The 24,379-nt window shown below is 34.0% G+C and overlaps 2 protein-coding genes across 2 annotated transcripts; both read left to right on the top strand.

Annotated features, from left to right (window-relative positions):
• The first annotated feature begins 227 nt into the window (after window positions 1-227).
• Window positions 228-1,969, top strand: LOC111918018 (protein CURVATURE THYLAKOID 1A, chloroplastic). Its single transcript, XM_023913669.3, has 5 exons — window positions 228-667; window positions 1,093-1,190; window positions 1,303-1,410; window positions 1,538-1,609; window positions 1,692-1,969. Exons 1-5 carry the CDS (start codon window positions 508-510, stop codon window positions 1,755-1,757), a joined length of 504 nt encoding a protein of 167 aa, XP_023769437.1. The 5' UTR covers window positions 228-507; the 3' UTR covers window positions 1,758-1,969.
• Window positions 1,970-20,121: 18,152 nt separating this feature from the next.
• LOC111918020 (hevamine-A) lies at window positions 20,122-21,127 on the top strand. Its single transcript, XM_023913670.3, has one exon. The coding sequence runs from the start codon at window positions 20,139-20,141 to the stop codon at window positions 21,051-21,053; it is 915 nt and encodes a 304-aa protein (XP_023769438.1). The 5' UTR covers window positions 20,122-20,138; the 3' UTR covers window positions 21,054-21,127.
• The last annotated feature ends 3,252 nt before the right edge of the window (window positions 21,128-24,379 follow it).

Raw genomic sequence — 24,379 nt, 5'->3', positions numbered from 1 at the left:
GTGTCACTGCATTCGGTCTAATTACGTCGAATTGACTATTTTTTACTGTCAAAATTTTTCTAGCTTGAGTTTACATTGTTTTACCATTAAACAAGTAAAATATAGGATATTTTGGTCATTTGGGTTGGATTCGATGTAACCGAAGCATATTTGAAAGCAATATCGTTTGTTCTTTTTTTTTTTTTTTTTTTTTTTTTTTTTTTTTTTTTTTTTTTTTTTTTTTGGGGTAAATAAGTCTATCCAACAACTTTTACATGTATTTTGGATGGTAAGCTCTTTGATGTTTATTATTATTATTATAATATAATATGTGTTTTGAATAAGACAGAACTATTAAATAAAATAAAAACGTGTAAATAATTGCTCGCTTCTTGATTAAATAACAAAAATAAGGGAAGCTGCAATTGCGTGAAGCACATTTTCATTTTCTTCCGCTCTGTTTGAAAGTTGGCTGATTCTCCGATTCTACAGGCAGGTCAACTCCGATCACCAACCGCCCGGCGAGACATGGCAGCAGTAGCGGCTTCTTCTTCAATGGCGCAAGCTATGCTTGCACCTCGATCATCGATGGCGCCGTTTAGTCTCCGTTCTTCTTTGCCTCATCTTCATCTTCTACCTCGTTCAGCTTCTTCTCCGTTGACACATTCTTCTAAGCTCCAAACCTCAGGTACAATACAACAACGTATTTTTTTTCCTCTTTTACTTCCAACAAAAATACAACTGATATGATCAGATCCACGAGGAGTTTTTATGTGTTTCAATTTGTCGAAATTGCTTTGATTGGATGTTTTGGTGCCCTAAACTTGTTGACGCGTCTTCATCGTTCTGAATAATCTAAATTATTACCCTCTTCGTTGGAGACTTCACACAGGTCTCGTTTACATTAAGGATTTCATCATACATGTTTACAAAATGGACCAATAGAGCATATATGATCATAGTAAATTAGTGATTAGACTTGAGTTAGGCCCAATAGCTGATGTTAAATGGCTTCTCTCAATCAGACGATTGAGATTAATGGAGACCAGGGTATTACATAACGATGAATGATCACTTCTATGCCTGATATTCATCAAAATCTCTTTGAAACAGCATCCAAGAGATCATTATCATATCGCATCAAGGCATCTTCAGAGGATACATCTGAAACTTCAGAAATTGGGGAGGTATTCTCGGGATTAAAGGAAAAGGTGAGTCACTATTTACCCTTCATTAAATCCCAACCTTGTGAATCTGAATGCTCCTTGAAATTCTTGTTTCTTCATGCTCTTGAACTTGATTATATTTTGCATCTTTTAACAGTGGAATGCACTTGAAAACAAACCCATTGCTCTTGTCTATGGAGGAGGAGCAGTTGTTGGTGTTTGGTTATCTTCCACAGTTCTTAATGCCATCAATGAGGTTCCTGTGGTAAGTCATATATAAATATAAACTAAACTTCATCTACATCAAAATATATAGACTTTATTTAAACTCTTGTAAATCTTTAATGATATGTTTTAGTTTTATAAATATATCAACTAAATTGTGCAAGCAGATCCCAAAGTTCTTGGAACTTGTAGGATTTGGATACACTGGATGGTTTATCTATCGTTATCTTCTCTTTAAGGTGAATATTTATATTTGACATGGGTATAAGTGTAATTTCGTTAATTTTATTTCTTTTTTAAAAATTGGGCCTTTGTCTACAGTCAACTAGAAAAGAACTAGCTGATGATATTGAAGCATTGAAGAAGAAGATTGTTGGAAGCGAATAGAGGATTGTAATTGGTAACATGTTTCTATGTCCATATTTAGTTTATATTATTAATTTTAAAGTTATTTATATGCATCCTTCCACCATGATGCTTGATAATGTGCACATTGTGTAGTGTGAAGTGTTTTAATATGTTGTATCAATTGTTTTCATGTATTTGTTCCTGTTGTATTTTGGCTAACTTTTATTGGAAATAAATTAACAACTTGATGATGTTTATGAATTGATACTATTACTTGAATTGCACATTTGAACTCTTATTAAATAGTAAATACAATGACTAAAACTATGACTTTTTGCTACAACACGTGCGCTATATATCTTTATAATTTAGATTTTTTTTGAAAGTATGTTATAATAAAAAGAAATAAAAGAAGATGCTAAAATAAAGAAATAAATGAATATACGTTGCTATTTCTTGGTATTTGATTCCCTTTTTGAAGAGTCAAGAAATGCCCCCCTTGTATATGGGCTTTATGTGTTTATAAAAAGTAAACGCCAACACTTTTATTTATATGAGGATAACTACTAAATCATATAAAACTTGGATGTAAACGAAGTGAGCTCATTTTTTATTAAAAAATTAATTGATGCAAAGTTCAACATCAAAGAATTATATAACACTCAAGGCATGCGTAACCTTTGTAACACTCATTATTCCTCTTCAACATTAAACTTATTAAAGTAACCTTTATAGCCTCCACCATGCCACTTCAAAAGTAAATTATCTTAGTGTGGATAATGTAAGATATATCCACTTTGGGTTCAATTTCCCACCAATGTGGTATACAACAAAATCAACTAACTTCTCAATCTTTGTTTTGGCTTATGCTATTATTTTAGGAGGGGGATAACGACTCTTTAGGGTAACTAACTATTGCGTTTGTTTTTATTTGGATACTTTTTTTTACTCAATATACCATCGAACTTGTTTGTGTTTACCATAACCCTTTTGACCGGCTTTTGACCTGTGATAGCCGGTCAAAGGGTTATGGTGAACACAAACAACAAGTTCGATGGTATATTGAGTACAAAAAAAGGAAAGGGACCAAATGATAACAAATGCAATAGTTGGTTACCCTCCTGAATCATTTTTCCCTTTACTTATTTACAACAAATCTCACATTATCTCATGCTGATATTAATGACTTTATGAGATTCATTATTGTTTCTCTTCAAAACATAACCCACGAAAGAACATTATTCATACATGTACAACTTCGTAATGCACTTGAATATTTGTTAGGGGAATCTTGACTAAGCAGGTGCATTTCATGACTACATTTACATTTCCAATCAAATGATTTATCGTATCATGAATTCTAGACAAGTCTACAAATGAGTGAAATCACAAGTGTTGTGATTTTTTAGTTTACTTAGCTTTAAGATCGAATTCATGGGATAAGATACAACATTAATATGTACAATATTCATGCAACTTTTGCAGACACATCACCATAATATACCTTAAGGTAAACGTTTATGCTGATAAATATACCTCTCATACACAGTCATATCCTTTTGCAGAGAGATGTTGACAGCTAACCACAGTAAGCATAGCATAGACCATGTTTTAACGAAGTTACCCTCTGAAACGCTCTGCATATACGTTATGGCCACAAAAGGTTGCAGTCTTTGATAATTTTGCAACTTTAATTCATTTAACTTTTCGGGGTAAATGACTCGGAAGGGTAACCAACTATTGAGTTTGTTCTCATTTGGTCCTTTTTTTGTACTCAATATACCATCGTACTTGTTTTTTATGTTCACCATAACCCTTTGACCGACTATCACAGGTCAAAAGCTGGTCAAAAGGGTTATGGTGAACACAAACAACAAGTTCGATGGTATATTGAGTACAAAAAAGGAAAGGGATCAAATGAAAACAAACGCAAAAGTTAGTTACTCTAACGAGTCATTATCCCTTAGGAGAGTGGTCTATTGAAAATGCTCATAGTAAGGGGTGAATTTTGTGTATTTTTATTTACATTATGGTCTTCGAATGAATTTATCAAAAAGTAGTCTATGGAGTGACTATTACATTGGTAAAAGTCAATGATTTTGTATAAAAATTACCTTTTGAGCACTTGGGGATTACCGGTTTGGTGTCATATGTGCAAGATGGAAGCCTGGCTACTGGTCCTTGAAAAGTTTAATCAAAAACTTTTGTGATGGAAGTTAAATCTTTTTCAATCGGGGGTCGTCTTACCCTTCTTGTAGCGATTTTGGGAAGTTTAGGAGTTTGTTATTTTCTCCATTTTTCGAGTGCCCATATATTGGTTTTGAAGATGGAAGGTGATAGTTTATTTGTAACATCCCAAATTTCAGAAGTTTGAGTTAAGAGCTTAAAGTGTAGATTGAAGAAGGGACTCGACGAGTAGGTATACTTACTCGCCGAGTCGGAGCTGGATCCAGGTTATAAAATAAGTGACCGACTCGGCGAGTCGGTGAGTGGACTCGGCGAGTCTGGTCTGGACGAGAAAAGCCCTAATCTTAGGGTTTGCACCCTATTTAAAGGACCTTATGTCCTCTCCTCAGCCCCCTTGTCGGCCAGAAGCTTCTTTAAGTGATTCCAAACCCAAATTTGAGTAAGAGGAGGAGGAAAGTGAGCTTGGGGCTTTTACAAGAGAAAGATTTGGAGGATTTGACCACTAAGGAGCTAGAGGATTCAACTCTTTGGTTGTGAGCATCAGTTTGAAGGTAACAATCTGTCACTTTGCCTTTGTTACTTCTAGATCTTTTCTTGGATGATGTTTTGGGGCCATTTTGGCATGTTAAGGAGCCATTTCGAGTTAGAAGTCCAGATCTGAGGTTGCTACTTCAGATCTAGGCTTGCCTTGGTCCAAAAACCCGTAAAGTATCAGCCCTTGGTGTGTTGGTGAAGCATATTTGTCTTAAACCCTAGCCCTAGAGTGTTTTAAGCCTATAGCTCCTTGGTTTCACGTAAAGTTTGCAACTTTACGCGAAGGGTGGGCCATAGAAGAGTGGATCTACAGTTTGGATCCCCTGCATGGCTCGAAAAGCCACTATATGGATTAAGATCTGAAGCGACTCAGCGAGTCACATAGGTGGACTCGGCGAGTTGTATGAAGATGGGCAGGAACTCGACGAGTTGGAAGAACAACTCGGTGAGTCTGTTGAAGATTGCCTTGGACTCGGCAATTCTGTTCTTGGACTCGGCGAGTCAGGTCGCAGAACTCCAACCCCTTTTGGTTAAGCTTGGATCTGTGAGTCGGTTGGCGACTCAGTTAGTTGGTCAAGACGGAATTCTGAGATCGTTCAACTCGACGAGTTCTGGGGCGACTCGGCGAGTTGAGTCGTGTTATGGGAGTTTTCTGAGTATAAGAACTCGATGATTCGACGGGTTGACTCGGCGAGTAGAGTCAAATAGGAAGGTTGACTTTGACCAAAGTTGACTTAGTTGACCCTGGGAGGACAGTTTAGTCTAAGTGTTGATATTGGTATTGGTTGCTCAGGGAGCTAGAGGAGCAGCATTTCAGAGAGTTGCCGGTTAGCAGCCAGAGGGTTATCATCTGAGTTCAGCAGTTCAGGTGAGTTTTCCTTCCAGTAGGAACGGGTCTATGGCCACAATGCCGACCCGTCTAGATAGCAGTAGTTTCCGGACTTCGGTCCGATGCAGTAGTTCAGTGTGCTTGATGTCTTTGTGATTCAAGCATGCTTTTGTGTTATGTGTTCCGGACCTCGGTCCGATGCAGTATGCAGTATATGTGTTTATGTTAGTAGTTATGATTATGCTATGCCATGTTCAGCCAATTAGTCCGGACTTCGGTCCGATGCAGGGCGCAAGGACCCAGTTAGTCCGGACTTCGATCTGATGCAGTTAGCTGGACTTCGGTACGATGCAAGGGGTAAGGCCCCAGTTAGTCCGGACTCCGGTCCAATGCAGTTTTCGGACTATGGTCCGATGCAGGGGACAAGGCCTCAGTTAGTCCGGATTTTGATCTGATGATGTGGGCAAGGCCTAGTATGTGCTTTATATGTTATTGTATGGTATGTGGTAGTTTGGGGGAGCTCACTAAGCTTTGTGCTTACAGTTTCAGTTTTGGTTTCAGGTACTTCCACAAGCAAGGGGAAGAGCTCGGATTGATGGCATGACACACACCACAGTTGCAGTTTATTCCTGGGAGTTTCATTTAGATATTTTGATATGATATTAATTTCAGTTTTGAATTGATACTTCTACTATGGCATGTTGAGGCATACGATTCATGGTTTTATTATCTAATAGTTGATGTTGCGAATTTTAGTAATATTAAAACAAAAATTTTTGGGTTGTATTTTGGATCGTTACATTATTTTATTTTATTTTATTTTATATTTTTTTATAGGGAGGTGACATGCATGGATTATCAAAAAACGCGTTGCATTAAATGAGATCATGTGCTTACATCTATAGATAAAAGAGGCCTCGAGATTGGTAATTTGTATGTGTCTAATAAAGCTCTGTTATCTTAATAGAGATGATGGTTTCATACGAATTCTATGCGTTTTGGGCGAGTTATTAAAGTTATTTATGGTTTTGAAAGGTAGGTTCAAATAACGCTACTTGGGATCGCTTTCGACAACCATGTGAGAAGGTGTAGTAAACATGAGAGTAAATTATACGATTTGTCCCTCGACCAAGTGTTAAATTGCTCGTTTAGTCATTAATTTCAAAAATTAACTTGTTTCTCACTCGGACCGTCCCTGACGAACATAAAATGACTATTTTACTTTTTTTTCTTATATATATATATATATATATATATATATATATATATATATATATGATTTGTTTGTTATTAAAAATTTAAAAGAAAAATAAAAAATAAAGAAAACAAAAAAGGGTCCACCACTACAAACACTTATCATCTACACTAACCCCACTCACACCCTTCAATCATTTATCATAAGTTTATCTTCATGAGTTCATCTTCTACTGCTGGACCACCACAAAACACCACCGGACCACAATGCAACACCGTCGGACCACCGTGCAACACCACTGGACCACCGCCTCTATTTATCTCAGAAACACCGTCGACTGCCCTTTCTTCCCTCGTTCTTCTTCCCAGTTAGTCCTTAAGCCACCACCGTCGACCACCAGGTCTGTAGAAACACCAGGTGGAGGTGGAGCAGAGGAACACAAACACACATTTTTTTGTTTATTGTTGCAATACAGATAAAGAGAGAGCAAGAGAGACGAAGATAGAGCCGCCATCGCCACCCCGCCATCGTCACTTGTTCGGAAATCCAAACTCCAAACTCCAGGTGGTGGTTGTTGAAGGTAACTTCATCTTCTTCACCTAAATCCATCTTCACTAATGTACATCCCAACGTATCCGGTGGTAACCCAACAGATCGGGTGGAGATGGACGGTTATTTCATGTGGTTTTAACACATCTGTTACTAATGAGATAAACCCTAGCCGACGAAGATGACGACGTAAATATGACAAAACCTAGCGTACAAAGGCTTGGAGGTGACGATTACTTGCAGATCTCAGGCAGTGTTTAGTGATGATATAGGTAAAGGAGGTCAAAAGTGGTATCGCCGACGTTCTAGGGTGAAGGAGGTAGGAACGGAAGGTCGGTGGCGTCGTTGGTTGGCTAGGGTTTTGGATTCCAGTTCGGAGTGGGTGAGAAAGAGGGAGGCAACGCCAGATGGTGTCTTTATTGGTTGCGGAACAACGGTTATGTGGTGGTGGTGGAGCACCGGCGGTGATTCAGGTGGGTGGTGGGGTGGTGGTTCATGAAAGAAAAAGGATATAAGAAGGTGGGGCCCAATTATTTAATGATTTCTTTAAAATTATAATTAATAATAATAACAATCTAAAAATAAATAAAAAAATAAATGAATAAGAGAAAAATAGATATTTTATGTATGGTTAGTGATTTAAGGACTGTGCGAGTTAATTTTTGAAAATAATGACTAAACGAGCAATTCAGCACTTAGATGAGAGACGAATCATGTAATTTACTCTAAACATGATTAACCGGCTTCAATCAAAAGAGGTTGATGTTGCTTCTTTTATGTAAATGGAGCTTAATAATAGGTATAGTATGCATTTTTGGGAGGAGTGGTTGGGTTGGGGATAGACCTCCTCATATGTCCCTAGACTTTATGCCCTTGAGACGGTCAAATATTATCTATTTTTGATCGTTTTAATTTAAGAAATTGGTCTTGGGGTAGCGACAACTATAATTGGGGGGAGATGAAGCCGAATTGGATGCTTTCTATAACCATATTGAAGGTTTGTTTTCTCATACATAAATGACACATGAGTTTGGGACCTTTCTTTTTCAAGAGATAATTTTGTTGCTTCTTTGCGTCAGTTGGTGGATGACCGAACTCTTGGTACTTCTGGGTTTATCACATGCTAGAATAAATTAACCCAATAAAGATTAATATTCTAGCATCGAGAATGAACTTGGATCGGATGCCTACTTGGAAAAATATGGATAAATAATGAATTGATATAAATTTCATTGCTTTGTCCTATATGTGATATGGACATTAAGATAGTGTAACATTTTTTTATTAATTGCTAAACGTCTAAGGAGTTGAGGGAGAATTTTTTTCACTGTAGGATATTAGGTGTTTGCAGCTGTATTTGTTTAATGAGCGGATCAAATGTCTAGTGTAAGTGTGTCAAAGAGTGTTGTTAGCATAAATGCAATCTTTTGGTGTAAAATTTTATAAAAAGGTTCAATGTTCACTGTTCAAACATTAAACGTCCAAATATTGTTAATGTTTAGCAATTTACCCTCATAGTAGACATTAAGGCAAATATGGCATGGGCCATCCTAAGATGCACTTTACTCTTACCTTTTTGTAGTATAGATGCAACTAGTTATGCTAACTTTGAGATGGTGAAAAACACTACGAATTTGTATGGTCCCATAAAAAAATTACTACAAGATAAAAGAAATTTGGTATTGCAAAAATTACCATGTTTATTACGAACATATTTTTAAGAAAACATTTTTTGGGGTTTTTTTGTTGTTCAAACTTCAAGGAGCATATTCATTATAAAAAAAGATTCATATTGCGAAAACGAGACTTTAGGTAGACTTCATTTTCACAATATAAATCTTCCTTTTGCTGTGAAAATTATATTTGAAGAACCATACCACAAAAAAATAAAGTTTTAGAAACATATTTTCTTGAAAAATATCAATATTTTTGTAAAAGTATTGACAATTTCTCATTACAAGGAGCAATTTCGCAGAACACATAGTAAATTCAATAGTACTATTTGTTTTCTTTTGATTTTGCACGAACGGTGTTTTGCAATCATTTTTTGTTAGTGGGGACCATAATGATGCTACGAGTCGACTTTGTCAAGTAATGGTAATCTAAAGTTGGTAAGGTCGATGGAGAATCGATATGATAGAGCAAAAAAGGGTCAGGAGTACTACCATAATGACTTCTGGTAATACTCTCCAATGCCTAAGTTAGAACAATCGGATGATGATATTACTATGTAAAAGAGTCGGAATGAATATCTTGCTTGTGAATTTGTCTTGTATCCTTCCTAGCTCCTTTTATAGGCTCATGGGTTTGCATGAGATGAGACATATAGTACCATGGTTAGTATTTGTTTATAGGTGGAGTTCGCCCCTAGAGAGTTGTGGGTTCTTTATTAATTAAAGTTGGCTTTAATTCTTTGTGCTAGATTTGTGGGATTTAAGTATCTTTGGTGGGATTCTCTACTGATTAGGTTTGTCTGACTTGTTTGCGTTGTCATGTGTGTGCGCATCTGTCATCCTTTTGATATTCGATATTCATTCTTCTTATCCGGATCGAGTATATCCGGTCATCGCTTTATTGTGTTATTCGGGTTTCTTGGGTGGTGTCCCGGTTACATACAAAACGATATTTTTTGGGTTTTGTAGTGTCATTCATTATTTCGCGTTATGTCATTCATTGCCATTGTCATTACAACATTAGTGGTTATTGAAATTTTTTCCTAAAGTTTTAGTTAATTTTGGAAAAACTTAAAAAAAAAAAAAAAATTTGTTATTAATTTTCTCATTAAACGATAATAATGTGGTGCCATCAAACTTTCTATTAAATCGAAGAAAACAAAACAACTTAAACAAATACAAACACAAACTGTTAATAATATACTATTCATAAATACAATAATCAAAAGTTGTGGCTTATACTAATGTTTTATTTGATACCTATCCCGTAAAGTATGGCGCAAGCGAGGGACTTGAGCTCTTGACTTGCATGTGTAATGGCATCTTAACAAATTTGATTAGTAAACTATGTAATTGAAGATTTGAAGGTCAAGACTCGAGAGACAACACTATCTATTTTATATATTTTTTTATCAAATAATAACATAAATTGGTAGTATACACTCCATGAAATTTGACGATATATTTTTTTATCAAATAATAACATAAATTGGTAGTATACACTCCATGAAATTTGACGGGTGTGTATGGATTATAGCTTGTAACATTTATGTCAGCATTGATATACAATCGATAATCCAACAAATTTAATGATTTAATGAATTCTAATATAATATGAAAAATAGCATGCGAATCTTTGGAAAAAAAATTATTTGCTAACCAGAAACTTGACAAACAAAAAAAAAATCATAAATGGTCCTTGTGGTTTCCTTAAATCTGAAGTTTAGTCCTCGTGGTTTAAAAACATCATAGATGATCCCTGTGCTTTCAAAACTTTTGACGATTGGTCCTTATTGCAAACTCCGTTAAGTTTTGTCCGTTAACTGAAGGGTATTTTCGTCATTTCACTACCACAGGAACCATTTATGATGTTTTTTCTTACTTTTTAAAAAAGAAAATATTAAATATAATTATTTAATATGTAAAATGCTCTCTCTCTCTCTCTCTCTCTCTCTCTCTCTCTCTCTCTCTCTCTCTCTCTCTCTCTCTCTCTCTCTCTCTCTCTCTCTCTCTCTCTCTCTCTCTCTCTCTCTCTCTCTCTCTCTCTCTCTCTCTCTCTCTCAACAGACAGTCATCTCAAGCTGGGTTATTTGAGCCCATATTTAGAATCACTGGCAATAATATTCACAAGTTGGGTAAATTTTGTAGTAGCTGGAGCCATGATTCTACCACAATTTATTCCTCTTCATCTTGATATTCATGTTCGCTAGTTCCTACACTTTAAGAATCGTTCCCTTTAAAGCTGATTTTTAAAGGGAATGTTATTGGAAATAAGATCTAGATGATTTTTAAAGTTGCGATACTTCATATCCCCACTTTCTTTCCTAAAATTATATCAAATCAGAATGGGAAAGGGACACTCACAACAATTTTTTTTACCCCAAGAGCTTTGGGGTTGTGTCACCGGTTACCAGCAAACTCGATGAACCTTAAAGCAAGAAGGCTTAAACTTGATGGACTCTAAATCCGAAAGGCCCAAAATCGATGGCAAAATCTAGAACTGGAGGTGCCGATTGACACATATACAAGGAGGGTTATTTCTTCATCCGAGTATCGAGATACAATTTGGGTTTTTTCTTCATCTGAACTTCTAAGATGAAATATGATCGATTGAGGGAGTAAATAGGAATGCTCTTCGTTTTATACATCATAAAAATTGGGGGAGTAATAGAAAGCCAAACAAAGGAAGTGAATCAATTTAAGGTTTACCTTCAGTTCAGAAAACCCTTCGAACGTCTCGGCTGAAGAAGCCGGAATGGAATCCAAAGAAAAGAAGCACTTGAAGTGATGCCATTTAGTGTTATCATACCCTCGTGGGTCTTGACTCTTCAACCTTAATCTTAGGGATTCATTTTCCTCTTTTTTCTAAAACCTTTGTTAAGTTTCTACAACTGAACATATATAAACCCATCCCTGTCTTCAGATACTCAATTCAACAAGTAGAGGAATCACATATGTGGATGAAAGCAAGAAATATGTTGACGTTCTTGTTCTTGTTGGGATTTAGAGAAAGAGAAACACCAAATTACAAAATCTAGAAACATTGTTGTTGTTGGTGACTGGTTTACGAATTGAATGCAAAGATTTTCAATAGCAATTTGATTTTCAACAAGCATATCAGGAACCATTCAGTTTTCGATTCTGATTATTAGCAAGCAATCGATTGTCCTCACAGTAAATCGGTTCATGAAAATTGACAGCTCAAAAGATGGTAAAAACGCAATGAGAGAGAGAGAGAGAGAGAGGAGGAGGAGGAGGAGGAGAGAGAGACATTTTACATAACAAATAATTATATTTATTTTTTTTCTTTTTTTAAAAAATAAGAGAAAACATCATAAATGGTTCCTGTGGTAGTAAAATGATAAAAATCCCCTTCAGTTAATGGACAAAACTTAATGGAGTTAGCAATAAGGACCAATCGTCAAAAGTTTTGAAAACACATGGACCATCTATTATATTTTTAAACCACGAGGACTAAACTTCAGATCTGGGAAAACCACAATGATCATTTATTATGTTTGTTCAAAAAAAAAAAAAAAAAAAAAAAAAAAAAAAAAAAAAAAAACAACTACAAAAAGGAATTACAAATAAGAGCAAAATATGTAAATATAATTGAGTATGTTGGTTGTATAATTTGTAAATTCTTATTTCTAGCTTTTTGCTAGTGTTTAATAAAATTTGTTTTTAAAAAGAAAACGGTTGTGAAGCCATGCAAGTTGCAACCAAAGTAATCTTTACATTTAATGTTTCTATTAAAAAACCCGAAGTAACAGTGTGAACTAATGTTATCTAATCATATTGCTTTCCTTGGTTTGATCGCTCAAGAAAACGTTGAATCGAGATGTCCAAACATTTCATTTGAGTAGCTTTAATCTTCACATGACCTCTCAACCTTTTTTAGAAAAGGCAAATAACATTATAGGAGGCAAATAGCAAGAAGCTACAACAAGCCAAAAGTTAACAATACGAACAAACAGAGCAAGAAAAGGAAAAACAAAGCAAGGGAAAAAAGACTAAATTAAGTTGAGAGATGAGCGAAAGGCGATACACTCCATTCGATCCAATTCCCACAACCAAGTCCACCTCTGTGCTTGCACCAAACATGCGAGAGAGAGATAATATTGTCTGCAATTTTCGCCGGATGCACACCAATTCCTTTGAAAATCTTATCATTTCTAGATAGCCATAAATTCCATATGAGGCATTGAAACACCATGTTTAGTATTAACTTCTTCCTAGGACAACTTCCCCAGGTAGCCGTGTAATTTGTGAATTCCTTCACATTTTTGAACCCACTCTTTTCAATTCCACACCATTTAAGTATCCAATATTGTACCTCCCTAGAATACTCACATGTAACAAGTATATGATCCACCGTTTCTGTCTCCTTATTACACAAGGGACAAAGATTATTAGGGATGATAATTCCCCTAGTTGCCAAAGTATCTTCCACTGGAATCCTTCCTAACACAGCTCTCCATATGAAACCACTTACTTTCAAAGGAATTAGCTTAGAACACCAAATTGTCGGCCCTTTGAATGGAATCAATTTTGATTCCAATAGTTTTCTCATTAATTTCACAATATATTCACCTGTGGGGTTGAGGATGAATCTGAAACTATATTTGGAATTTTTCTCAATGGTCATATTACCAATATCCAAATATAATTCCAGCAGTCCCTTCAGTTCAATATCGCCTGTTGGTTCGTGTCTCCACATCCATGAAAACCCGATACCAGAAAATCTATCCTCCAATCGACAGTTTTTAACCGTTTCTAGCGCAAACAGGTGAGGAAATTTGATATGAAATGGAATATTACTGCACCAAATGTCTTTCCAAAACAAAATGTTACTTTGCAACCCAGGAGTGAGAGCAAAAATATCCTTATGGTCGATATGTAGCTTTTCAATGGATTTCACCGCCTTCGAAATATTGCACCAAACCCCATGTGTTGTTTTCTTTGCAATATATATTGCAGGTTTGTTGTATAAGTTATGTATGCTCATGATGACATCTTTCCAGAAACTGCCTTTGTCGTTCATGAACCTCCACCACCATTTGATCAATAGGGCGATATTTTGAGCAAGTAGGGAACCAACACCGAGACCTCCTTCCGATTTTGGTGCAGTAACAGTTTTCCAATCAACCCAGTGTATTCTTTTTTTGAGTTCTCCACCTCCCCATAAGAATCTACACCTGATCTTGTCAAGTTGATCAATGATTCCTTGAGGAGCCTTGAAGAGGGACATGTAATACGTAGGGAGGCAGTCAAGAACTGATTTTATGAGGGTGAGACGACCTCCAAATGATAAGGATTTGGCTTTCCAGCTCGATAATTTGGAGGAAAATTTATCCAGAATTGGTTTCCAGTTCTTCTTTAACGCCATGTTAGCCCCAACTGGGACTCCCAAATATGTGAATGGCAAATCACCTTGCAGACAATCCAGCACCTGCGCTGTTTTTGACAGTTCTGTCTTTGAGACCCCCACACCAAAGATACGAGATTTAAAAAAGTTTACTTTTAACCCTGATGATATATGAAAGCTTTTGAGAATTCTAGATAAGTTTTTGATACTATCAATGTTCCATTCCCCAAAAAATATCGCTTCATCAGCGTAGAATCTTTCATACTACATTAAGAGATGGTTAACCCTTTAACTACAATCACAAATCGGGCAGAGAATGTAATCCACCCAATCTCTTTTTATCCGGATTTACCCCAGCAGACACCCTATTAGCAACTTGACATGAACAAAACTATTTCATCTAGTTGGAATATCATAATATCCTCCATTACCAAAGTATCATTATCACTAATTTTCCATACCAAAAAAAAACAATTAATCTCTAGAAACATCAAATTCCTAGTGCCATTGTCGTTTTGATTAGAAAGGATCACCAATTAAAGAATATCATTCGTTCCGACCATTGCTTCCCCCTACATGTTAGCTAGTTAGCATCTAGGGTTAGGCCCAAGACCTTTAGAGTTTAGGTTAGGCCAAAGATCCTTATGTATCTCTATTTATATTAAGTCTAACCCTCACTATTAATCAAACAATCTATTCTATAACACTTCAGACCTCAACATAAACATATAGGCTAAAAATGATTTGGAACGTGCTAAAAAACTACGCCATCTTTATTGAAATCTAACTCAAAATTCCGTAGAAATTAAACCAATCTTTAATGCCAAATCTCCCAACCAAACGTCTCTCTAAAGTTTAGTTCTTTGGCCATTACCCATCTTTTTTGACAAACAAAAAGATCTATACCTTTAGTTCGAAGATGCATGGAATCTCGTACAATGTCAACCGCGGACCATTATAAAAAATCTAGTAATCGATTGCTTAAAGTAATCATTATCTTCATAAATCATTTTAATAACCCGATTCCACAAATGCATAACCACCTTCACGAAAGCGACATATCCATTTAAAAAGAAGGCAAACAAACTACCAATGGCAAAACTTTTATCTTCGGATAGATATCCGAGACTTATTGTCCAACTAATCCACCGTAATCTCCTTTCACCCAAATCACCTACCAACAAAACAGGTTTCCAAGATACTCCAAAAATTTTATATTTTTGGAGTTTTAAGTAGGAACATATAATATATCCACATACCGCCCATAACCGACATGAGTATAAGCAATCTACCACCCACCGAAAGCGATTTAGCCTTCAAATCGGAATTTTTTTTAGGGTTGTTTGGCAAAGTTTATTAGCTTATTACCGGTTCCATGTTGGTGATTATTTTAATGTCACCATGTCATTTTATGTAACTGGACTAACATGTGAGCTAAATGGCTTCTTAATTTGTACTATAATATAAGTACGGGTTGGTGCGGAGTGCACACATGTATAAGATCAAATTAAAAGCCGGTTCAATGTCAAGTCGGGGGTCCGGGGCCAGCGTCCCTGGGTCCGAGGTTTCCAAAGGAGCGGCGTCCCATTGGCGAGGTCGAGGGCAGCGCCCCAAAACCTCACCGGATTTTACATATGAGAACATAGTGGAAAATTCAGATTCTTGAGGGTGATTATGGTAAAACTAACGAAACTCGTTAGTTTTGGTAACCTAAATCCCCATTAATCCGGATTACCCTAACTTGCCTCCAAAGCAACTAATAACGGCTCAACCCTCATGAAACCCTAATTTCGTTTATTATATAAACGACTCTTCCTGTTGTGAAGTTAAATCCGAAAATTAGCTCTCGTTTACTTCAAAACTCTCACATAATCTTTTTAGCAAATTGGCTTACGATTTCTGTGCCTAGAATCGTAAGTGTCCCATGGATTATCCTAGGCTGAATTTCTTGCAACCCAGACATAGAGTAAAAATATCAGTTCGGAAAGTGTTCTCACGATCCAAGTTGGTATCCATATCTCCACCACAAACCCTAAATATTCTAACATTCCACACTATAAGGAATTTAATGAATTGCCTTGTGTGATGGCATTGTATTGATTTCAATATATATATATATATATATATATATATATATATATATATAAGTTTAATAACATAAATTAGTAGTATATATATATATATATATATATATATATATATATATATATATATATATATATATATATATATAAGTTTAATTGAAAAAATAAAAAAATTTGAGATACGGGGGAATCATTCTCAGCCACTCATTTATTTTTGCCGCAAAAACCTCCATCGTACCAGTGGAAATAGGAAAAGAATACATATGTGTTTTCCAACAAAACATGTTTCCTTAAACTATGCTAATCATTACTTTAATATATACAAAAACATGGTTTTTTAATTTTTAAGAAATTATTTTTATCGAAAAATAATTTTAAATATATCAAAATTCATAATTTTTTTATTCTCTATAAATAGACATCCACATTAATATAGTTTTAAGATAAATTAAAATTTTATTTTTTATAGTTTCAGCTATCGTTATTCATAAGTGAATAAAAATCTATCAGATTTTTACTACAGTACATTCGTTATCCACTTATGAATAAAAAAAATATGACTAACTTTTTTTACAGTTTAAGTATCATTTATACTACTTATTCATATATGAATAACAAATTAACTGTAACAAAAATATGATAAATGTTTTATTTATATATGAATATAAAATATGACAACAACTAATACACGTTTTATTCATATATAAATATAATATATAACGAAAGATGATGTAAAAAATATATTTGAAATAAGAAAACTTTATTACGTGTTATATTCATATATGAACGATACTCAAACTATAAAAAAAGTTAAGCATACGTTTTATTCATAAATGAATAACGAATGTACTGCTTCAAAAATCAGAAAGTAACTAGCCAGAAATCAGGAACCTAATCTTTTCCAAATTTGAATCTGATATCCTATGCATTCTGTTGAATTCATATATACCTCCAAACACACCATATTATTGATTACAAATTTATCTGCAACGAAGGTAATTGACATCAATTTCTTGAGTTTTTCATTATACCAAGGTTAGTTCTATCAAAACATTGTATTTTTTTTAACTTGCGTCTACTTCATGTATAATACTCAAAGCATTAATTCAAGAGCAGCTTCAGAGAAGGTACCAAAAATCGCATGTAATTTTGTTTTAGTAGAAGACATGTTGTGTAAAGAATTCTAGGTTGGTGCTTATAAGGTATGTTATTCCCTAAAATATATTTCTATTTTGTTTTTTATCATTTAGGGAATGAAGACGATGATGTAAGTGAAGATGAAACAACAATGATAGGGTTTTGGAGTGGGATGATTTGGTTGATATAGGAACATAAGTCGTAGGCATGAGCCACGGGATACATACCATGTGTTTGATAAAAATCCCCAACCAAAGTGCATTTCAAATGGACAAGTGCAACTAATCGATAATCTGAAAGTCTTTTATGTATCTGCTAAAATTGTTATCCTTTCCCAACTATGCCCTTCAGTTATGTTATATTACTATTTTTCCTAACTATTTGAATTATATTTTACTCTAACTGTTTGACAATAGTTTAATTATTATCATTTTTTTGATTTCTGATGATTCTCATTTCTAATAAATAAAGCACACATGCTTTGTCTTTAGCATGTTAACATTATTGTGCATTTCATCAGCTTAATACCATATTTTTTTTTAAATATATGAAGTTGAAAATATGGTAAAACTGAAAAATGTTTTGACTAAATTACATAAATAGTTTGCTCTTTTGCAAGTTAAAAGGATCGTGCATATAAAAACCTGGTTACTTTAGTACAATTTCATTCTTTTTAAGCATGTTACCTAAGTAAGAAACAATCAAGTTCCAATAGTGATTGTTCTGTTAGCATTTTCTTTAACTGATTATCATGTTCATTCATTATAATAGTGTCTTTTGCAAGGAACTAAAGCAATTTGACATCTGTTGATTAGTAAATGCTATTCATATTTGCATTTCAGACCATCACTCTGCATGAGATGGTTATAGAATGGTGGTTACCTGTACTAATATCTGCTTAAATTTGCAGCCTCCATCTACTGAAACACAAAGAGAGATTCAAGGTTGGAATTACTAAAAACATCTCATCTACCAGCAACATCATTTGGAATGATACTATAATTTCATAAATTCATATAATTTAGTTTAATAAAATAATAATTTAGATTGATAGGAAGCCTCAACTTTATGGGGCATATCAGTGAGCTTTATTAGCATCGTCGTGCTACGAATTGTTGGAAATGCAGTTGAGCATGCTGGAGCAACCATCTATGCTTTCAACAACAAACTGGTATTCTTTTTTCCTTTTTTTCCATCTTTTGAAATTTAGTGTTTTCCCACAAGAGGTTTATGAATTAAATATAAACCACATAAATTAATCACCTTTATTTTGATTATGTATTGTGTTAATATTTCATAACTGTAGGATATAACTTTGGGTGATGCCCTTCATTCTGCAACTCAAATTTATGTCTTTGTGGTAAGTATTCTTTCAAGAATTTTAAGAAATGATGTATATTTTTGGGTTTAGTTCATTTGAATTTTGGAAATATTATTTGATTTTAATTTTTTTATATGAATAAGGTACCAGTGAGTGTTATTGTTTTTGGACAAGACCCTTTATATATTATATACAATATCAACCTGAGAAATGGACCACCTTTGTGTTTTCATGCTTGGTGTATTTCTTTATCTGATATGAAATTTGCACTTTTGTGAAATCTTGATTCTTTAGAAATTATATTGATGGTATGCTTGGTAAAAGTTGTCTGTAGCCAATCAACCACTTACTTATCTCAAAATCCATGTATTTAACTATATTGAAATATATATTATACTTCATTTAAGGACTAATATATTTCTTAATTTCATTAAAACAAAAACCGATCATTAGTTAGTTTAAGAAGTATATATGTCGTGACCATGACTTAAAAGGTTAGATTGGAATTTTTGTAAAGTTATTTTTATAATCAATTTAACATTATATTATACAATATTATTATTTTTTTCATTAGCTAAACAATATATCTTGAAAAATAATTTCATATATTTATTTGAATAATAAAATTTTAATTTACATAAATAAAAAAACATAAATTTATAAATTAATAATTTATATAAAATAAATTATTATGACTTTGTACGATAAAAATTAATATTATATATATATATATATATATATATATATATATATATATATATATATTATTCTAGAAAGTTATATATAGAAAAATGGCAACTTGCTTAATGGTTGACTATACATTTAGATGATGGGCTAAAAAGCATAAATTTGATATTATTATACATATAAATGGGCGACTCCTTCAAACCACGAACCTAATAATTAATAAACTAAGAGAATTTGTCAAAATATTTGTAGTTTTAATATAATAATCATTCAAAATCTGTTCTGACATTCTCAGTTGAATATTGTAACCAATATAACAATTAGTTTCCAAAGAAATTACATGCGTACCATTATTAGCATAAGTTCGCTGACAAATATAGGGCAAGCTTATTGTTTAGCTAGTTGCAATAAATTAATTTCGTACTGTAATTATTAACTATATAATGAGTTCTTTTCATTTTATTCTAAACTTATAACATATAGTTATTAAATATTATTTTGAACATACTTTTCCTAATATATAATTTAACTTAAAGCATGTTCATTTTACATGTAGTTTGTATTAAGAAAAACAATTGTTATTCGTATCTATCCCATACTTAATTACTTAAATATTAATATCACTTATTACTTATTATATATGTGGTTTTTTATATGTTAAAAGAAGCAAATATTGACTACTTCTCGTCGACCAATTGCATGAGCTTTATGTTGGCATGGTGATTACACGCACTTCCCAGTTCCCACAGGCGGCCGGCGGTGGTCCTCTTTTATTTACATTAAAGAAGTCAACGTGTCCACTTTCTAATCCTATTATATAAACACCACCACCACCATCCATTTTCTTGCAACAAAAATGGCTTCAAAGTCTCTTAAATTCATCCCCCTTATCCTCCTCCTCCTCCTCCTCAGCCTATACACCACCCCAATCTCCGCCAGCAAAAAAGGTGGCATCGCCATCTACTGGGGCCAAAATGGCAATGAAGGAACTCTAGCCCAAACATGTGCCACCGGAAAATTCCCTTATGTAAACCTAGCCTTTCTTAATGTATTCGGTAACGGGTCAACCCCAAGCCTTAACCTCGCCGGACACTGTGATCCAGCAAGTGGTGGATGCGTATCTTTAAGCAGCGACATCCGTAGTTGCCAAAAACAAGGTGTTAAGCTCATGTTAGCTATTGGTGGTGGCATCGGTAGATATTCCCTATCTTCAAAGCTAGACGCCAAAAATGTTTCCTTGTACTTATGGAACACTTTCCTAGGTGGCAAATCACCATCTGTGTTTCGCCCACTTGGCGATGCTGCATTGGACGGCATTGATTTTGATATCGAACTAGGATCATCACAGTTCTATGATGATCTGGTTCGATATTTGAAATCTTATTGTGGAAAAGGTCAAAAAGTGTATATAACTGGGGCCCCACAATGCCCATTTCCGGATAGGCTAATGGGGTCCGCTTTAAATACCGGACTTTTTGACTATGTATGGGTACAATTTTATAATAACCCTCCATGCCAATATAATGGTAACATTACAAATTTGATCAACTCATGGAATGTTTGGTCAAAATCGTCAAGTATAAAAAAGTTGTTTTTAGGGCTACCGGCGGCAACACAAGCAGCCGGAAGTGGGTTTATTCCGGTGGAGGTGTTGAGGTCTCAAATCCTTCCGGTGATTAAGAAGTCCCCTAAGTATGGAGGAGTAATGTTTTGGTCAAAGTTTTGGGATGACCAAAGTGGATATAGCTCAGCAATTGTATCAAGTGTATAAGTAATTGGAATAACACTACTTTTGTATCAGAGGTATACTTGGAACAATAACACTACCTCTGTATACGTTTTTCATTCTCTCTCTCTCTTTTTTTCCCTTAAGTTTCTTAATGTTGGATAAATTAATATGTTTTTAGTTACTTATTAATTGTTCAAATATATTATTTCACAATGAACATGTAATATTGCTAATTTGCTATGCTATATGCAACACCCACAGACAATCTTCTGTTTGAATCACAACTTATTAATTACATCAAAAAATATTTGTTTGTAGTTATTACTTTAATTAAACTCATTAGGTATTCATGCATATCATGATATCAAACAACTATGTTTTTAATTACTGTGACAAAGTTTTGATACTTTGTGATAGTAACATTTGTATGATTTTCTTTTTTGAATCGTAATTTATTTACATTATAAAAGATACTATAGTCCATTTTACAATGATTTCAAACCCAAATACTGCTATCATTGTTTGTGAAATATTATATATAGATTTTCTTTGGATTGTAGATGTAACATCCTTCAAATTTTGTTCCTCATGATAAGAGATAAATAATGTTGGAAATATTTGAAATGAGAAGGTACTACTTAAAAGCGGAAAAAGCTTTATTACTGATTTTAGATTTTTGTAGAATTATCAAATTCCAATGGAAATAGTAAAGCAACCTTTTGGTAATTATGTAAAGGTAATTAATATTTTCCTACATAGTTTTTGCATTCTAAGTTTGAATAAATACATACAATAGGGCCATGGGCCAATACATATTAAAGCTATATATGGGCTACATAAGTGACAACACAAATGTACTGTACAAGATAATAAACACACCAGCTAACATCTTCCATATAATAAATACACCAATAACATGCTTTCGCACTTTCATCGGGAGAACAATTCTGAACCTTCAAACTGGATGTGAAATCGTTGAAGAGTGGTGTCAAAAGGCCCTTAGTGAAGATGTAAGCGTATTGAGCGGGAGACAGAACATGGAGAACGTGAATGAGACCCATGGCAACTTGATCTCGGACAAAATGAATGTTAATCTCGTTTTGTTTGGTGCGTTAGTGTTGAACCGAGTTAAAGGATATATAAATTGCACCAACTTTGTCACAATAAACAATTTTGGCTTTGACAGGCCGACAACGTAGCTCACGAAGTAAATTTCAATGCAGGTGTATGCAATGCCCCGATACTAAGCCTCGACATTCAAACGAGATATGACTCACTGACATTTAGAGGACCAGTATAGGAGGTTGCCTCCTAATAAAAAATATGGTAACCAGAGGTGTAGTGTTGTGACGCGGGACACCCTCCCCAATCGGCATCTGAATAAGAAACAAGGTCTAAGAAATAAGGTCTGATGAAGAGAGGAAAAGGAGACATGAATTTGAAGACCATGATATAGAGTCCCGCAAATGTATCACATAATGCGCTTCAAAGTGTGGAGATAAGGCTTTCTAGGAGCATGCATGTAAAGCCAAATCTACTGAACAGTAAACGCAATGTCGGGGAGAGTAAATGTGAGATATTGTAAAGCTTCGTCAAGGGTGTGGCCGCTTGTGAGTGGTATCAATTGGTGTACAAGCTGGATTGCATTGAAGCATGTGGGCCCTCTTGAGGATGTCAGTAGCCTACTTTCTTTGAGAAAGAAAAATACCATATAATGACCGAGTGGTAGAGATACCTAAGAAGTTGGTTAGATCACCATTATGTGTCATGGAAAACTTACGACTGAGTTGCAAGAGAACTGACCGAAGGAGTTGTTGGAATAGGTGTCCATGGTCATAACTAAATTGGCAAAAGTCAAAACTAAATTGGTATAGATTTATGGAATACAAGTAAAGTTCTTTTGGGGATGCCCTCAATAACTACAAATATCTAGAAATGACTTAAAGAGAGATAAAATGATTTGTTGATTTTTTATATGATTAATAAATAGATTATAAATTGTTAGATTCAATTAATTATTAATCAAAATTAATCTGAAATTAAATCAGAATTAATTGGAATTAATTAAAGGTGCAATGGTTGAATTGTAATTGTTCAATAATTGAACAAAAGAAGCAATTCTAGAAGTTTCATGGTTGTGGAGGATCTTATGAAGCATTTTAGGGTTTATGGAATCTTCTTATTTTTTTTGAAACGTTATGAAATCTTTTTATAGTTGATAAGGATAACTGTATTGAATAGATTAAATCTAATATTTAATTATTCAAATTAGAGTTTATCCTTGTGATTCCCTAACCATAAATAGGACCCTTTAGCTCATAAATTTCATGGCTTTTACCTCTCACAAGGTGGAGAACAAATTTCTCTTTATCTCCCATCTATCATCTTGATTTCTAGTGTTCTACGGTATTGGGTTTGAGATATTAGAGGAAGCCATACTTTTGGTGCTAGCATTTTGAAGCGGATATAAGGATTCAAGAGTGCTACATACAATTGTAACACTAAAGGTATGTATTATAATCTATCAATTTTGATTATGGATATGTTTTATGATTGTTTCAAAAGTATGTTTCTATAATGAGAAAAGACATAGATCTTTAGGTTGCATGTACTCATAGTTAGATTTTATGATGTTTTCACTATGCAATTAAGTTTAATGCAACCTAGAAACCCATTAGTGGTATTAGAGCTTAGGGTTCTTTCTACTATATGTGCATAACTGAAACTATTATATGTGCATAACTGAAACTGGAATCAAAAGCTGAAAAACCGAAAATCCCTTCTGATTATCAAGCACCATGTGACCCTTTTGCTTGGCGCCCCGCGCTTTTGTATTCTGCCAGATCTGAGATTTTCTTGCCTTTTTCGTTTTTAGGATAATTTCTTGATATTTAATAGTTATTTTAAACACTTAAAATATGAAATTTTAATTATGTAACTAGATAAATCCTAATTCAAAAATCAAAGGGAGATAAATATGGAATTAATATTATTTAATTAATAGTTTAATTAAGATATTTTAAATTCATAAAATATAATTAATCTTAATCATTTGAATGTTAATAATTTAAATTTTAAATTAATTAATCGGATTCGAACCTCGTATTTTTAAAAATTATATATATATATATATATATATATATATATATATATATATATATATATATATATATAAAAGAGTATATAATATTATATGTAAAAGATTAATAATGTTTCAGTCAAACCATGACTAGGCCTCATTCATGAAACTATGTTATAAAAGAAGTTCTATGTTATAAATGACCATTGAATAAGTATCCTTTTCAGTCACCTTTTCTTTGTGTAGTGAATTGGCATTGACCGAAAGAGTTCTGATATGACATTAATCA

Source organism: Lactuca sativa, chromosome 9 (genome assembly GCF_002870075.4).
Source record: "Lactuca sativa cultivar Salinas chromosome 9, Lsat_Salinas_v11, whole genome shotgun sequence".
NCBI classification, from domain to species: domain Eukaryota; kingdom Viridiplantae; phylum Streptophyta; class Magnoliopsida; order Asterales; family Asteraceae; genus Lactuca; species Lactuca sativa.
Note: the sequence above shows the minus strand (reverse complement) of the source record. Positions and strands in the feature narration are given on the sequence as shown.